Source organism: Physella acuta, unplaced genomic scaffold, assembly GCF_028476545.2.
Source record: "Physella acuta isolate Inbredline_101_S28 unplaced genomic scaffold, ASM2847654v3 ptg001239l, whole genome shotgun sequence".
Classification (NCBI taxonomy): domain Eukaryota; kingdom Metazoa; phylum Mollusca; class Gastropoda; family Physidae; genus Physella; species Physella acuta.
The window spans coordinates 58472-75000 of record NW_026732755.1 but is presented as its reverse complement, the minus strand read 5'-3'; the positions used below and the strand labels follow the sequence as shown (position 1 = coordinate 75000).

The window sequence follows — 16529 nt, the reverse complement described above, 5'->3', positions numbered from 1 at the left end:
AATAAAGCGATTAGAATCTAAAGCTAGATTCTAGATCTTGGAGACAATTACATTTTTTTATTATAAGGCATATTTTAAAAAAATATATTATTGTTGTATTTTTAATCGAATATAGATCTAAATTTTAATTAAATAAGTAGATTCTAGATTCTATGTCTAATTAGCGGAGCCAATCACCGTAAATCTAGATCTAAATTCGTTTCCAACATTTAGAGCTAGATTATAGATCTAAATAATAAATGAATATTCCAATTTAAATTTTATTATTACTTTTGACTTTGGTTTATTACTATTAGTATTTGTGAAGGCCGAGCATATTTGTTTTATTAACAGATGTATTTTGTTAATTAAAATGATTTTTTTTTTTGCTTATTGTCCCTACTAAAAACAAAGTGTCGAGGAACATATTCGCATTTTATTTGCCACTGCTTCACTCACACCGCTTCGATATATATTGGGTAAAAATTGACAACATCTACGTTCTCTGTTTACTGCCGATCTCTATCACCTTGTTTTAATTTAACCCTTACCAGTCGAAATACAGGAATTCCTTTAAATCTGCCACTTTGAGCAACACAACCTTTCGCAGCACAGATCTCCATTTTGAATGTGGACTTATAGGCCCTACACGGCGATGACGAATGTTTACATCCTGAACGATCCGTGATGTCATATGCAAGGACTCTATTAAATTGGATACATTTACTAATATCAGGGGCGTAGCGAGGGGGGGGGGGGGGGTGCGGACCGCACCGGGTGACACCATTTAGGGGGGTGACACCAAGGCAAAAAATAGCAAAATATATAGAGAAAAACTTGAGGGGGCGGGTGCAAATCGAAAGTTTGAGGGGGTGCTAATCGAAAATTTGAAAGCTTGTCCCCGGGAAGGGTCGCTACGCCTCTGGGGGGGGGGTGACACCATTAAGTGCCGCACCGGGTGACACCCGACCTCGCTACGCCACTGACTAATATGTATGACTAAAAACGATTACGCACCAAATGAACATGATGAAACTTATTTGAGAAAATTTTAAATAATTCATAAGATATTAATTTGTCGTCCAATCAATTCAAATTTAATGTCATATTAGATAGTCTTCAAGTCTTGACCTACGTGCCCGTGCCAACTTTAAAATGAATCTGTCAGTTAGAAGTGCCAGACATTTTGCTCTCCCGTTTTGGTCTATGACTACACACAGACTGTCAACAGACTGACGAAAGAGGAAGCATGTTTTAAAAAAAGCTTGTAAAAATGCATGAAAACGTTTTAATAACAAGCTTTTATGTAATAATGCACTAAAAAGGAGAAAATAATTATTTTGTTGAAATTTATAATAATACACTACTATTTAAATAACTATATTATAGCAAACGAGAAAAATGGCCCGTTGAGGAAGTATACAACGGGCGCTAGGCTGATAGTGCTGTCTCTTTTCTCTAAACTAAAACCACCCCACCCCCCCCCCCCCACACACACACACCACCCCCAACCCCCCCCCCCCCCACACACACACACCACCTTCCACCCCCACCCCCCCCCCCACACACACACACCACCCCACCCCCCCACCCCCACACACACCACCCCCCCCCCCCCCCCACCCCCACACACACAACCCCCCCCCCCCAAAAAAAAAAACCTGTCTACCGTCCCATTCAACGAAATATAATTATATACTTTTTCCAGTGTCCGCCCCCTCCCCGAAAATTCTACCCCCGCCCCCGAAAATTTCAAGTACCCCCCACCCCTCTCCGGGGAGGAAAAAGTCTGAAAGAAACACTGGTGTCGCGCTTAGCCACTACCCGAAGAATTGCATTAAAGAAATTGCGAGAAAACCACTTTTTAGATTAGACACATTAATTAGGCGGTAATTTTATTATAGAGTATCGATGAGGAAACCACCCCACCCCACCCCCCCCCCCACCCCCACACACCACCCCCTCCCCCACCCCCACCCCCCAAAAAAACATGTCTACCGTCCCATTCAACGAAATATAATTATATACTTTTTCCAGTGTCCGCCCCCTCCCCGAAAATCCTACCCCCGCCCCCGAAAATTTCAATCACCCCCACCCCTCTCCGGGGAGGAAAAAGTTTGAAAGAAACACTTGTGTCGCGCTTAGCCACTACCCGAAGAATTGCATTAAAGAAATTGCAAGAAAACCACTTTTTAGATTAGACACATTAATTAGGCGGTAATATTATTATAGAGTATCGATGAAGAAATTTCTTTTGAGTTGGGGAGGGGGGGGGGGGGGCTCAGACGTTCTTACGCGGGGGGTGGGGCTTCGCCCCTACCCGAAGAATTATATGCAAGAAACTCTTCACGCAAACCATTTAGATTAGACAAAATTTCCTTTTTTTTCAATGTTTACGCGAGAATCAATGACGTCATATTACTGTGTGCACTCTCTGGTTTGAGATTATGTTCTACTCTATGCTAAATGTGTCGACGTCATATTTCGTTTTTCGAATTACTATGCAGGTTTTTAATTTGCTTGTGTTTTCTCTAGAGCGTTCTTGTCAGACAGAGCGTTCTTGTCAGATAGATAGACAGACAGCGAAACTATTATTATAGATTTTACGTTTAGACTGTTGTTTTTTAATTTTATTTTACATTTAGCCAATTTTGTAATTATTATTGGGCTATGGTTGAAATCTTTTACCTGTATTAAATTATTAGCGGACAATATAAGATGTAGGCCTACATTGTTTGGTCTGGAGTTCAATGCGCCGGCACAATTACTTTCTTCTTCTCCAATGCACATTGCATGTCTTCACATGATTAAGACTAAAGGTATGCGTCTTCCGCTAAGTAAAGGGGAATAATTTACTTTTTGTTTAAACACAACAATGGTACCGATAGTTTTTAATTTTACCAACGCCTTATAGCCTTATAGTTTTGATAGTGATTTTGTCATATTTTGTCTGTATAAATGTATCTAAAGATTTTTGTTACTGTCTTTGGTAATGAGTGATTTCTTAACAGCACACTTTGGTTCCTAGTTACTGTAAATTATCTATCAATGTTATTTTAATCTGATTTTATTTTTAATTTTACTTTTCTCGACAAAGAATACCTACATGTTTCTTATTGTCCAGGAAACACGTTAAAGGAAATGAACAATGAAAAATACTGCATTACTTAAGATACATGAGTTACTTCCCTTAATTTGATATTGCGTTCTTCTTACTGTAATAATTGCCATATTTTACACTAGATAAATGACCCGTTAAGAGAGAAATACAACGGGCGCTAGATTGATAGTGTTGTCTTTTTCTCTAATCCGGAACCAAAACCAAAATCCGCACCTAAACTTCAAATTTAACTGGAAAAGAAAATATAATTGAAAACGTATTTTTATCCAGATTCGGCATTTTAACTGGATTTAGCATTGATCTGCACGTAGTTACTGCACTTTCATACCAAATATAGTCGTAGTCATACCCCTTAATCTTACACCTAAGCTAAAACTTGACAAAAAGAGCCCATAAAGAACGTCAACAGCCCCTATAACCCCCACCCCACCCCCCAAAAAATTTAAGCCGCCCCCCCCCCCATCAACACCCAAAAAGGTCTGAAAGAAACAGAGGTCGCATTTGTAGATCATACAGAATAAAATTAGACCCAACTTCTATAATCTAGACCCGTTTCCTACTTTTGGCCACTAAACCTCAATTAAATTCTCTGCGGGACGTGGGCGGGGAGCTGACAGTGGTAAAAATATATTTTCTTTATAAATCGTATTTTGTTAGGTGTTGGGTGGTGGGAGACGTTAAAAGTTCTTCGATGGGGTGGGAGGGGGGGAGGGGGCTCTTCTCCCCTACCCAAAGAGATGCCTGAAAGAAACTCTAAATGTAGAACAGTTAATAAATCAGGCGGTATTATTAGTGTCTTTATTATCGAGTATCGATGACGTCATTATTTTTGTGGCATTATATTTATTTACTCTAGAATTAATGACTTCATTCTTTTTCGATGAGCTTTGAAAAAAACATTAGTCTCATTTCCGGTTTATACAGGCTAAATGTCGACTCTACTATTATCTAGACCCGTTTTGTACTTTTGGCCGCTTAACCTTAATCATGCAGATAGTGTTTCTTTTCAGACATTTTTTATTGTGTATTTTTTGGCTTTGGATTTTTTATTCTATTTTTACTCTAGAATCAATTACGTCATTTTATTGTGTGTGCTTTTCCGGCTTTAGAACTGTACATTTTTCGTTTCGTTTTGAAAATTTCCTATATGTTCTATGTGAAACTTTCTACGACTTTCGTTTTTCTTTTGCATGTGAAAGTTTATATTTTGCTTGTGTTTTCTCTAGAGCGTTCCAGTTAGACAGACAGAATAGCGAAAAAATTATAGTGAATTTCAGGTTTATTTAATTTTGCAATAAAATCATATCCTGTTATTGATATAGTTGTCTAAAAGGAAACAATGCCTAATTTTTAGTGTCTCTTCCTACTATTTATATCATAGGCCTACATGCTAAATGATTATCATGTTTTCTTTCAAATCTCGATTTTCAGCTCCAGCTGTTAAGTGTATCATTAAAAAATCGCCACTATCCGTGTTTCAGGTCCAACTTTTGAGACTCCCCCTCCCTATCCTCTCCCTGACTTATAAATAACAATAAGTTAAGCAACCATTTCAAATTTCTGGTTGGTTAGACGTTCTGTGTTAGCTTGTAATGCTTTGCGTATTTAAGTACTGTAATTATAATGTTTTGTATTCAATACTAGAGAGACCATCAATGGATTACACAAGAAACAATCCACGAAGCAGCCAAAATAGGCATTGCAAAGATATCTGTAGAACACAGCAAACGGTTAGTTTACGTGTGTCAAAGTCAGCGTGTGTTGTATTAGTTTTGTTCTATCTATGATCGTATGTTCAACTATTGAAAAAAATTTCCTGCAACTAACATAATGTTTCCATTATGTCAGTAATGTATGACAGTGGTATTTCCGGTTTCTTGAAAGCCATTTATGTAAGGGCCACTAAAGTGCGGAAGACAAAATGTAATTGAAAGCGCAGGCTTTTATCAGCCTTTGAACTTATTCCGGTAGTTGGAAGTGGTACTTGACTCTCTTTCTCTTTCTCTTTCTCTCTCTCTCTCTCCCTATATATATATATATATATATATATATATATATATATATATATATATATATATATATATATATATATATATATATATACAGGGTTGGAAAAACCTACAACACTAAAATAGCTGAAAAACTTGCTGAGCACGCCAGCAAAATTGCTGAGGATAAAGATTTTCAAGAAACAGCTAAACTGGTCAGTCGAACACTATCTGCATTGAATTTTTTTAGGGTGATAGTTTGTCACAGTGTGACTGTATGGCGTATAAATAATGATAATGTGACAGTGTAGATAGAGTAATTTCTCTTATAACTGTACTAGCATTACCTGTCTAACGTTTATGTTTGTATTGTTTGTATTGTTTAGTTAGATTCCACCGACGTGACAGAGGAATCACTGTCTGACATCTGCAAAGAGCTGATGGGGAAGGCGACGAATGTCCTCACAGGACTTGTGAGCTGCATTGCATTGACCATAGCTCTTATTGCACGCCGTGGTCTGACGTTCGTCTGTCAGATTTTAAAATGTTTCGCGGCCATAGTTTACTCAATCTATACCTGGTTCCGGTCAGCCTTGTCTAAGGTAATGACTGTAGTCTAGGCTGTCTGAACTTTGTGTCTTCCTCTTTCTTCCTGTAATCTAGACTGACCGTTGGGGCGCTACAAGGGTCCTTTTGCTCGTGTTTAGACACTCTGTCTGTAACCATCCTAAGTACTGTTATGTGTATCAGTTTCTCTTAGCGTTTCTTTTTTAACTAAAATATTTTATATTAAAGTAGCAAATACTAAATTAAAATAAAGTCTACACATTTCCATAATTAAAAAAAAGAATAACAACAACACATCACAAGACGAAATAAACGTATTTCTATCACAGGTGCTCAGCGTCGCCAAGACTGTGGATGACCAGGTGCAGGTTGCAAGGTCTAACCTTCAAGACGCTGTCATTGAGGACTGGAAATGTTTCTTGTCTTAGTTTAAAAAGTTGACATCAGAGTTCTTATCTATAGTTTTAGTTGTGTATATCGTCTATACCGTCAGAAACATGTATTTTAATGACAATCGACCGATGAGGCTATCACGAAGCAGAGAGAATAAGAAAGAAATGTTTTGTCTTCATTTGACGAAATTTAATTATAATCACATTGAGCTATATCCATAAAGATGCTTAATTTAATAAAGCTGGGTGTAATTAAACATATCTCATTATTAAACTACATCTCAATTACTCTTTATATCTAAATGTATAAATGTGGCGAAAAAGATAATACCTCTGTAAAGAAAGAAACGAAAACAAAGTTCCGAACCCCACGTTTTCTAACAACTAACTCTAAAAACTACATACAACTACAGTAAACTTTTCTTTGATAAATTTTCCTTTAAAGTAATTCCACTTAGATTTTTAAAGCTTTTCTATATTCTTAATTGACCATTAAACAACAAGACTATTCTAGGGATTACACCTAAAAAAAACAGGAATGATCTCCCCTAAACATTCTCGAATATTCTTATCTATCTATCTACATACTACTAAAATGCAACTTTGTTTACATGTTTGAATATTTATTTGTTTGTCTGATTTGCTACTGGAGAGAATCTGCACTCTGTGTAGAGCTGTAAAATAGTATTTAGGTAGAGAACAATTTTGTTTTCAGACAGACTGTTAATCACAAATTTATTTAAAGACGTTAATTATTTTTTTTTATTTATTCATTGGTAAATTAACCACATTAATTTTAAAAGTTTCAAACAATGGCCTTACTTTGACGGAATAGTGACGTCACATTATTTTTGTTTACTTTTTAGTACAATCAATGACGGCTTCAATACAATATTTCGTAGCCTATTTAGATCTTTAACGCGTTATAAAGCTAATTTTCTGTCGGCTATAACTTTTACAATACGTCAGTTTGCTGTATTTATTACGTTCCAACACTTATATCAATTTTCAACTGTCTTTTTCATTTAGTTTTACAATTGATTTCTCTAGATCAGGGGTCTCCAAACTACGGCCCGCGGGCCGGATGCGGCCCGCAAGATCCTCTCATCCGGCCCGCGGAGATCTTTTTGTCCACGGGAAAAAATGTTTGTTAGAGGTGGCTGAAGAACTTTGCCCAGAAAATTTATAACAATTTGAAAATGTAGCCTTGGGTGCAAATACCATTGCCCAACATGTTGCAGACATTAATGAGAACATCGTGACTCGAAATGCAAGCACGTTTCACTATATTTTAATTGCAATGCATGAGTCGCTGGAAAGCTGTTCCACCTCTTAACTGTTTGTGTTCTTTAGGGGTGTGGATGAAGACATGAACATAACACACTAGCTAGCTTCACTACATAATATGTATGGCACTTTTACCGGAGAGTTAAATAAAACATTTGCTGATTATAACTTGGACTGGACTAACCTCAGTTACCTGACTGTTGATGGGGAAAAGTACATTAGTTGCATAAAGACAGGCTTGGTTGGACACGCAAATGAGAAAAACATTCTACAACCAATGCTCCTGCACTCTATTATCCATCAGCAAGCTTTGAGTGCTAAATATATGGACATTCGCAGTGTACTGAATCCTGTGGTGAAGATGGCGAATTAAGGTCACATGGGCTCAACCATAGATATAGAATACGTGAAGAATAATTTGAGAACAAACTTGGACCTCGAGTGTGTTGTCGGCCCCGACAGTGTTTCTTTCAGATTTTTTTCTCTTGGGGTGGGGGGGGGGGGGGTCGGCACTTGAAATTTGTATATATTGATATATAAATTATATTTTATTGGCGGGGAGGGGGGGGGGGGGGGCTGGGTGGTGGACGTTTTTCGGGGGGGGGGGCTCCATAACACCGAAGATATGCCTTGAAAAACTCTGGCCCCCGAACTGATATTTGATAGACCATCCGGCCCTCGGTCTGAAAAGTTTGGAGACCCCTGCTCTAGATCTACAGATCAGCTGTCGAAGGAAGAAAAATATATGAATCTAGATCTAGATCTAGGTCACTAGACTTAACGTAAATTCTAGATCTAGACTTAATGTAAATTCTACATCTAGAATCAATTTCAGGCCTTAAATATTTTATATAAATCTTTTTTTCGCCTCAATGATCATCTATCTAGGTTCTAGATCTAGATCTAGATAGTTAAGGCAAAAACTAGAATATAGACAAATTCTACATCTAGATCTAGACTTAACGTATATTCTACATCTAGAACCTAGAACTAGAATCTATATACTAAACTATTTCAGGCCTTAATTATTTTATATAAATATTTGTTTGTTTAGCTATGGAATTAGCTAATTTTTTATATAGGCCACAACACAACCCTAATTAAATGTAAAATAATAGGACCTATTCGCGTAACTGGTTCTTACTTTGCACTACAATATACGACAAATTTAACGCTGGTTTGGCTACCATGCGGGTGGTAGGGGTTCGGGACACCTCAAGACAAAATTAATTTTTTTTAATCGATTTCTGTTTTTTTAAACGTGAATGACGAAGTTACCTATCGGGACCTCGCGGGACACAGGGCAGATGAAGTAGAGTTCACCTGTTTCTTTGTCCTCAGCATATGAAGGGATACTGTGGTCAGAGACATACTCGCCAGGAGTCGTTTTTTTTTAACGACAAAAACGTGTTGTCTGAGACTTGGCGGGACACTGGGCAGTAGAAGTAGAGTTGAGTAGGTCACCTGTGACGTCAGTATATGAAGGGATAGTGTGGTCAGACCCATGCTCAGCCGAAATCGGTGTTTTTAAAAGATAAAAAACGTCTTTTTTGAATGTGAGGTCTGGTTATTTTGTGATGATAACTCACAGACGTGATGTCATGTATGGATGACCCCCGAAACCCACAGGCATCCAAGGGATGACGGGTAAGTCTAGTATAATACTAAACTCGGGATATAGACATGATTTTTAATAGATTTTAATTACTTAAACTTTTTAAATGGAATATAATCTCGTAGAAAAAGTGAATTAGTACTTTATACATTCACTAGCTGCATAACCGTGCTCCGCCACGGTGAATCTTTTTAAATGTACCAATTTTGGAACAGAAAAAAATAAACAAAAACACAACACACAGACAAAAACAACACAAACACAACACACATACAATGCAAACGCAAACGCAAAAAAACACATAAATGAAAACACATATGCAACATGCAAACACAAAAGAAAACGCAAAAACAAACACAATAGAAACACAAATGCAAACGAATCTTTTTAAAATGTACCAACTTGGGAAAGAAAAAAACAAAGAACACAACCACAACACAACCACAACAGAACCAAAACACAACCACAACACAACCACAACACAACCACATTACAACCACAACACAACACAACTACAACACAACTACAACACAACCACAACACAACCACAACACAACCACAACACAACCACAGCACAACCACAGCACAACCACAACACAACCACAACACAACCACAACACAACCACAACACAACCACAACACAACCACAACACAACCACATTACAACCACAACACAACCACATTACAATTACAACACAACCACAACATTAGAATCACCACCGAACAACACGCTATCCTAGGCGCCCGCGCCCAAATAGAGCCTTTCAATCAGAAAAGAAACAAAACAAAAAAAACACAACACAAACAAAACAAAACACAACCACAACACAACCACAACACAACACAACCACATCACAACCACAACACAACCACATCACAACCACAACACAACCACAACACAACCACAACACAACCACAACACAACCACAACACAACCACAAAACAAACACAACACAACCACAACACAACCACAACACAACCACAACAAAACCACAACAAAACCACAACAAAACCACAACACAACCACAACACAACCACAACACAACCACAACACAACCTCAACACAACCACAACACAACCATAACACAACCACAACACAACCACAACACAACCACAACATTAGAATCACCACCGAACAACACGCTATCCTAGGCGCCCGCGCCAAAATAGAGCCTTTCCATCAGAAAAGAAACAAAACAAAAAAAACACAACACAAACAAAACAAAACACAATCACAACACAACACAACCACATCACAACAACAACACAACCACATTACAACCACAACACAACCACAACATTAGAATCACCACCGAACAACACGCTATCCTAGGCGCCCGCGCCAAAATAGAGCCTTTCCATCAGAAAAGAAACAAAACAAAAAAAACACAACACAAACAAAACAAAACAAAACACAACCACAGCACAACCACAACACAACACAACACAACCACATCACAACCACAACACAACCAAACACAACCACAACACAACCACAACACAACCACAACATTAGAATCACCACCGAACAACACGCTATCGTAGGCGCTCGCGCCCAAATAGAGCCTTTCAATCAGAAAAGAAACAAAACAAAAAAAAAACACAACACAAACAAAACAAAACACAAACACAACACAACACAACACAACCACATCACAACCACATCACAACCACAACACAACCACAACACAACCACAACACAACCACAACACAACCACAACACAACCACAACACAACCACAACACAACCCCAACACAACCCCAACACAACCACATCACAACCACAACACAACCACAACACAACCACAACACAACCACAACACAACCACAACACAACCACAACACAACCACAACACAACCACAACACAACCACAACACAACCACAACACAACCACAACACAACCACAACACAACCACAACACAACCACAACACAACCACAACAAAACAAAACACAACCACAACACAACCACAACACAACCACAAAACAACCACAACACAACCACATTACAACCACAACACAACCACAACATTAAAATCACCACCGAACAACACGCTATCCTAGGCGCCCGTGCCCAAATAGAGCCTTTCCATCAGAAAAGAAACAAAACAAAACACAACCACAACACAACCACAACACAACACAACCACATCACAACCACAACACAACCATAACACAACTACAACACAGCCACTACACAACCACAACACAACCACAACACAACCACAACACAACCACAACACAACCACAACACAACTACAACACAACCACCAACACAACCACAACACAACCACAACACAACCACAACACAACCACAACACAACCACAACACAACCACAACACAACCACAACACAACCACAACACAACCACAACACAACCACAACACAACCACAACACAACCACAACACAACCACAACAAAACAAAACACAACCACAACACAACCACAACACAACCACAAAACAACCACAACACAACCACATTACAACCACAACACAACCACAACATTAAAATCACCACCGAACAACACGCTTTCCTAGGCGCCCGTGCCCAAATAGAGCCTTTCCATCAGAAAAGAAACAAAACAAAACACAACCACAACACAACCACAACACAACACAACCACATCACAACCACAACACAACCATAACACAACTACAACACAGCCACTACACAACCACAACACAACCACAACACAACCACAACACAACCACAACACAACCACAACACAACTACAACACAACCACCAACACAACCACAACACAACCACAACACAACCACAACAAAACCACAACACAACCACAACACAACCACAACACAACCACAACACAACCACAACACAACCACAACACAACCACAACACAACCACAACACAACCACAACACAACCACAACACAACCACAACACAACCACAACACAACCACAACACAACCACAACACAACCACAACACAACCACAACACAACCACAACACAACCACAACATTAGAATCACCACTGAACAACACGCCATCCTAGGCGCCCGCGCCCAAATAGAGCTTTTCCATCAGAAAAGAAACAAAACAAAAAAAAACACAACACAAACAAAACAAAACACAACCACAACACAACCACAACACAACCACAACCACATCACAACCACAACACAATCACAACACAACCACAACACAACCACAACACAACCACAAAACAACCACAACACTACCACAACACAACCACAACAAAACCACAACACAACCACAACGCAACCACAACACAACCACAACACAACCACAACACAACCACAAAACAACCACAACACAACCACATTACAACCACAACACAACCACAACATTAGAATCACCACCGAACAACACGCTATCCTAGGCGCCCGCGCCCAAATAAAGCCTTTCCATCAGAAAAGAAACAAAACAAAACACAACCACAACACAACCACAACACAACACAACCACATCACAACCACAACACAACCATAACACAACTACAACACAGCCACAACACAACCACAACACAACCACAACACAACCACAACACAACCACAACACAACCACAACACAACCACAACACAACCACAACACAACTACAACACAACCACCAACACAACCACAACACAACCACAACACAACCACATTACAACCACAACACAACCACAACACAACCACAACACAACCACAACACAACCACAACACAACCACAACACAACCACAACACAACCACAACACAACCACAACACAACCACAACACAACCACAACACAACCACAACACAACCACAACACAACCACAACACAACCACAACATAACCACAACACAACCACAACACAACCACAACACAACCACAACACAACCACAACACAACCACATCACAACCACAACACAACCACAACACAACCACAACAAACCACAACACAACCACGACACAACCACAACATAACCACAACATTAGAATCACCACCAAACGACACGCTTTCCTAGGCGCCCGCGCCCAAATAGAGCCTTTCCAGCATAAAAAGTCACTTAAATAGATCCTACTTTATAACTTACAATAAAACAATGCAATGCAAATAAATTTACGGCAAGTGGTGTTTAATTTTATGGTTCTAATAAAACACATTGGCAATGTAATTAGAATCACCACCGAAAAACACGCTTTCCGAAAATCAAAAACAAAAAAAAATGTGATTTTGAGAGACCATAGACTAATTAAAAAATAATATAAATAATCTTAACATTTTTCTATTTTAATTATGAACCTTAACATATAATAATCAATGCGGTAGTAATACAAAAAATAACTTCAATTATTGATGAGTTAAATTTATTTTTAAATTACCTCCCCTGCAAAAATTTAAAAAAAAAAGTTGGATTAATTAGTTTTTTCGACCTACTATTATGAAAATTTTTCCGCCTTTTTTAGGAATATAAACGAATATGATATTTGCCATTGATCCTTTTAATATGTTTCAGCAATGTGCGTGTATTTTATATTTTCTTTACGTTATGCAAAAGAGTAAAAACAGTGGCAACTATGAAATAACTTTATGTCGTTATATAAACAAACCATACTCTACTAAGATACTGCGATGCACTGTAAAGCACTGCATGGTGTGATGTTTACTTTTATGGTTTTAAAATCTATAGAGATGACTGAAGTAAGGACTGACACACTATTTGGCCGCTTATATTATAGATTTCATCAACCTAGCTATAACGGTGCTCAAGTTATCGTGTTCAGACATACATAGACACATACACACATACAAGCATTCGGACAGAAATGCAAAGCCCAGTTTTTTCGACTCAATTACGCATAGAACACCAAAACTTTGATAAATCTGCATTATATTTTTGCCCGATTAAAATAAGTTACCTATACTCCGTATATGATGAAGTACTGAGGTGTAAAACAATGAAAACTGTTAAAATTGCATGTGATTTTTGTGCACGATTACAATACTTTCTCTATACTCTGTATACGAGAAAGTAAAAAGGAAGCAAAGCTAGGATTACATACACTATAAACGTTTCGTTTAAAGAATATACATTCAGTATTATTCGTCGCAAATTAACATTTGCTTAGGTGGTAGGACTGATCAGGTCGGTAAAGCTCACGGTTGTTGTTTGTAAATACTACTTATTTCGAACCACCGGGGAGTTCGACAGCCATCTTGGAGAGACAACTCGAAAAGTGCACACCTGCTGTCTTTTAGTTTATTCTTTGATGAGTAAAGGCTGCATAAGCAAATCCAAAAAGAAAAGCAGGTTGAACTAATGGTACATAGCAAGTTAAATACATAATTTTGTTGGAAGAAATCTCGTTCAATATAACAATTACGAACGAAGACAAAGGTATGAAACATTTTGCTTTGACAAATTGTCGCTTTATGTAAATCTTCATACGTCATATGTGCTAGAACAATAATTGCACAATTTTAACTGAGGTCGGTTGATGCACTAGCAGGGTGAGGTAGAAAAGTGGTGAGGTCACGGGATGAGGTAAAAAGATGAAGTAAAAAGATGAGGTAGAAAAATGAGGTAAAAAACGTGCTAGAAAGATGAAGTAGCAAGAAGAATTAGCAGGATGAACTAGCATGATGAGGTAGAAGTTGAGGAAAAAAAGGACAAGTATGATGTTGTCGAGGTAAACAACCTTGCGACCTTCACACACGTCATACACACATGACAATTAACCTTAGGGTAAACAGTGATGTTTATTAAAATTAATTAATAGGGACACCTGGCTTTTAATTAACATATAATGATTCACAAACACATGTTTAGCATGAGCCGTCAGATGCAGGGGAGATTACCAGCTCTAAAAAACATGTCAATTTACAATTTATATTTGCTTCTCTCCCCTTTCGTGATACGCAGTCTATGTAGGAGTGCAGTCGGGGTTAGAATATTTCTCACCATTGCAGTTGTAGTTTGTCGGCTCTACAAGATCGAGTTATTTATATACTGCTCGGAATTCATAAACTTTCGTTCACATATTTTTAGACAAGCTTGATACAGTGAATTATTTTCTAAACGTATGTTGTACGAACTCTACTTCACCTGCCCTATGGATCGTTTGGTCTGAAGGGAGAATTTATGCATGGTGAGCTCTACTTCATCTACCCACACGATGCTGGCGACTGATCGTTAGCTTCCTCGTTAGCTGAAGATAAGCAGACGACAACGTGTGGGACCTGACCCTAAAGGTTAGTTCTTGTGGCACACAGTACACCCCCACCCCACCCCCACCTTGTTGTGTCAACCTTTATGTTAAAAAAATCACAACCCGACGTCTATACATGTGTTGAAGCAATTCACAAACAACATACGTCACCGCGAGATAACCTTAATTAAACTTTTCAACCTACTGGCCTAAATTAGCCTGATAAGTCTACTATCCCAATCAATCGCTTTGTTGTGTTATATATAGCCGGGTAGAATTTCTTCAAAACAACGGAACCCCAAACTATATTAATAAACAAAGAACTACATTATTATGGACAACTTTTTTCATTGACAAATTAATGGCAAAGCTGATTAATTTTTTTACTCCAGCCTCGTCACTCATTAATTTTTTTACTCGATCCTCGTGACTCATTAATAAAAGCCGTACGCCTGAACCAAACATGTACTCTAATTGGTTGTCTGATAATGAGATCAGTGATTGGGAGCAGGGTAATGTGCGAGGGTACCGACAAATTAGGCAGTGATCAATTAAACCATTTGATACAGTGCAAACATTAATACAAGCGGCTAAGATTTACAATCCAAGACTGCAAACACTGATACTATCTGATTTATTATACATAAATCGTCAAGTATTCGTTTACAATGTTTATTTAATAAAAAATTTCAAGTTCGGTGTTGACAAACTCAACCATGACATTAGCATAAACAAGACATAAAAGCTAATAGATTTCGTATCAAAAGAAAAACATAATCCTAGCTCCTCACTTGAGAACAACCTTTACGATACCTATAAACTATAAACTAAACCTTAACTAACCTTAGTGTTTAACCCTATCAGTAAGCGTATGTATACATAAACTTATAGACCTAAAGCCAAATACTAAAGCTAACCTTGTTTAAACCTAATCCTGGATATATCTCAAAATCTAACATTATCGATTTGACTAAATCTTCAAATCAACTTACTCGTATCCCACGCGGTCAATTTTAAACTAACACCAACAGTCAGGCAAAAGTGATATCTTGTCATTATTTGACAACACTAACAGACAAATATACTGATATCTTGTCATTATTTGACAACACTAACAGTCAAATATACTGATATCTTGTCATTATTTGACAACACTAACAGACAAATATACTGATATCTTGTCATTATTTGACAACACTAACAGTCAAATATACTGATATCTTGTCATTATTTGACAACACTAACAGTCAAATATACTGATATCTTGTCATTATTTGACAACACTAACAGTCAAATATACTGATATCTTGTCATTATTTGACAACACTAACAGTCAAATATACTGATATCTTGTCATTATTTGACAACACTAACAGACAAATATACTGATATCTTGTCATTATTTGACAACACTAACAGTCAAATAT

The 16529-nt window shown here is 37.8% G+C and overlaps 1 protein-coding gene across 1 annotated transcript in view; it reads left to right on the top strand.

Annotated features, from left to right (window-relative positions):
• Positions 1–6292, top strand: part of LOC131957422 (uncharacterized) — a 13805-nt gene extending 7513 nt beyond the window's left edge. The window contains exons 3-6 of the mRNA XM_059322219.1: positions 4745–4830; positions 5207–5303; positions 5475–5690; positions 5985–6292. Coding sequence (XP_059178202.1) covers positions 4745–4830; positions 5207–5303; positions 5475–5690; positions 5985–6083 — 498 coding nt within the window. The 3' untranslated portion in view covers positions 6084–6292. The remainder of the gene's footprint in view (positions 1–4744; positions 4831–5206; positions 5304–5474; positions 5691–5984) is intronic.
• Positions 6293–16529: the final 10237 nt, after the last annotated feature.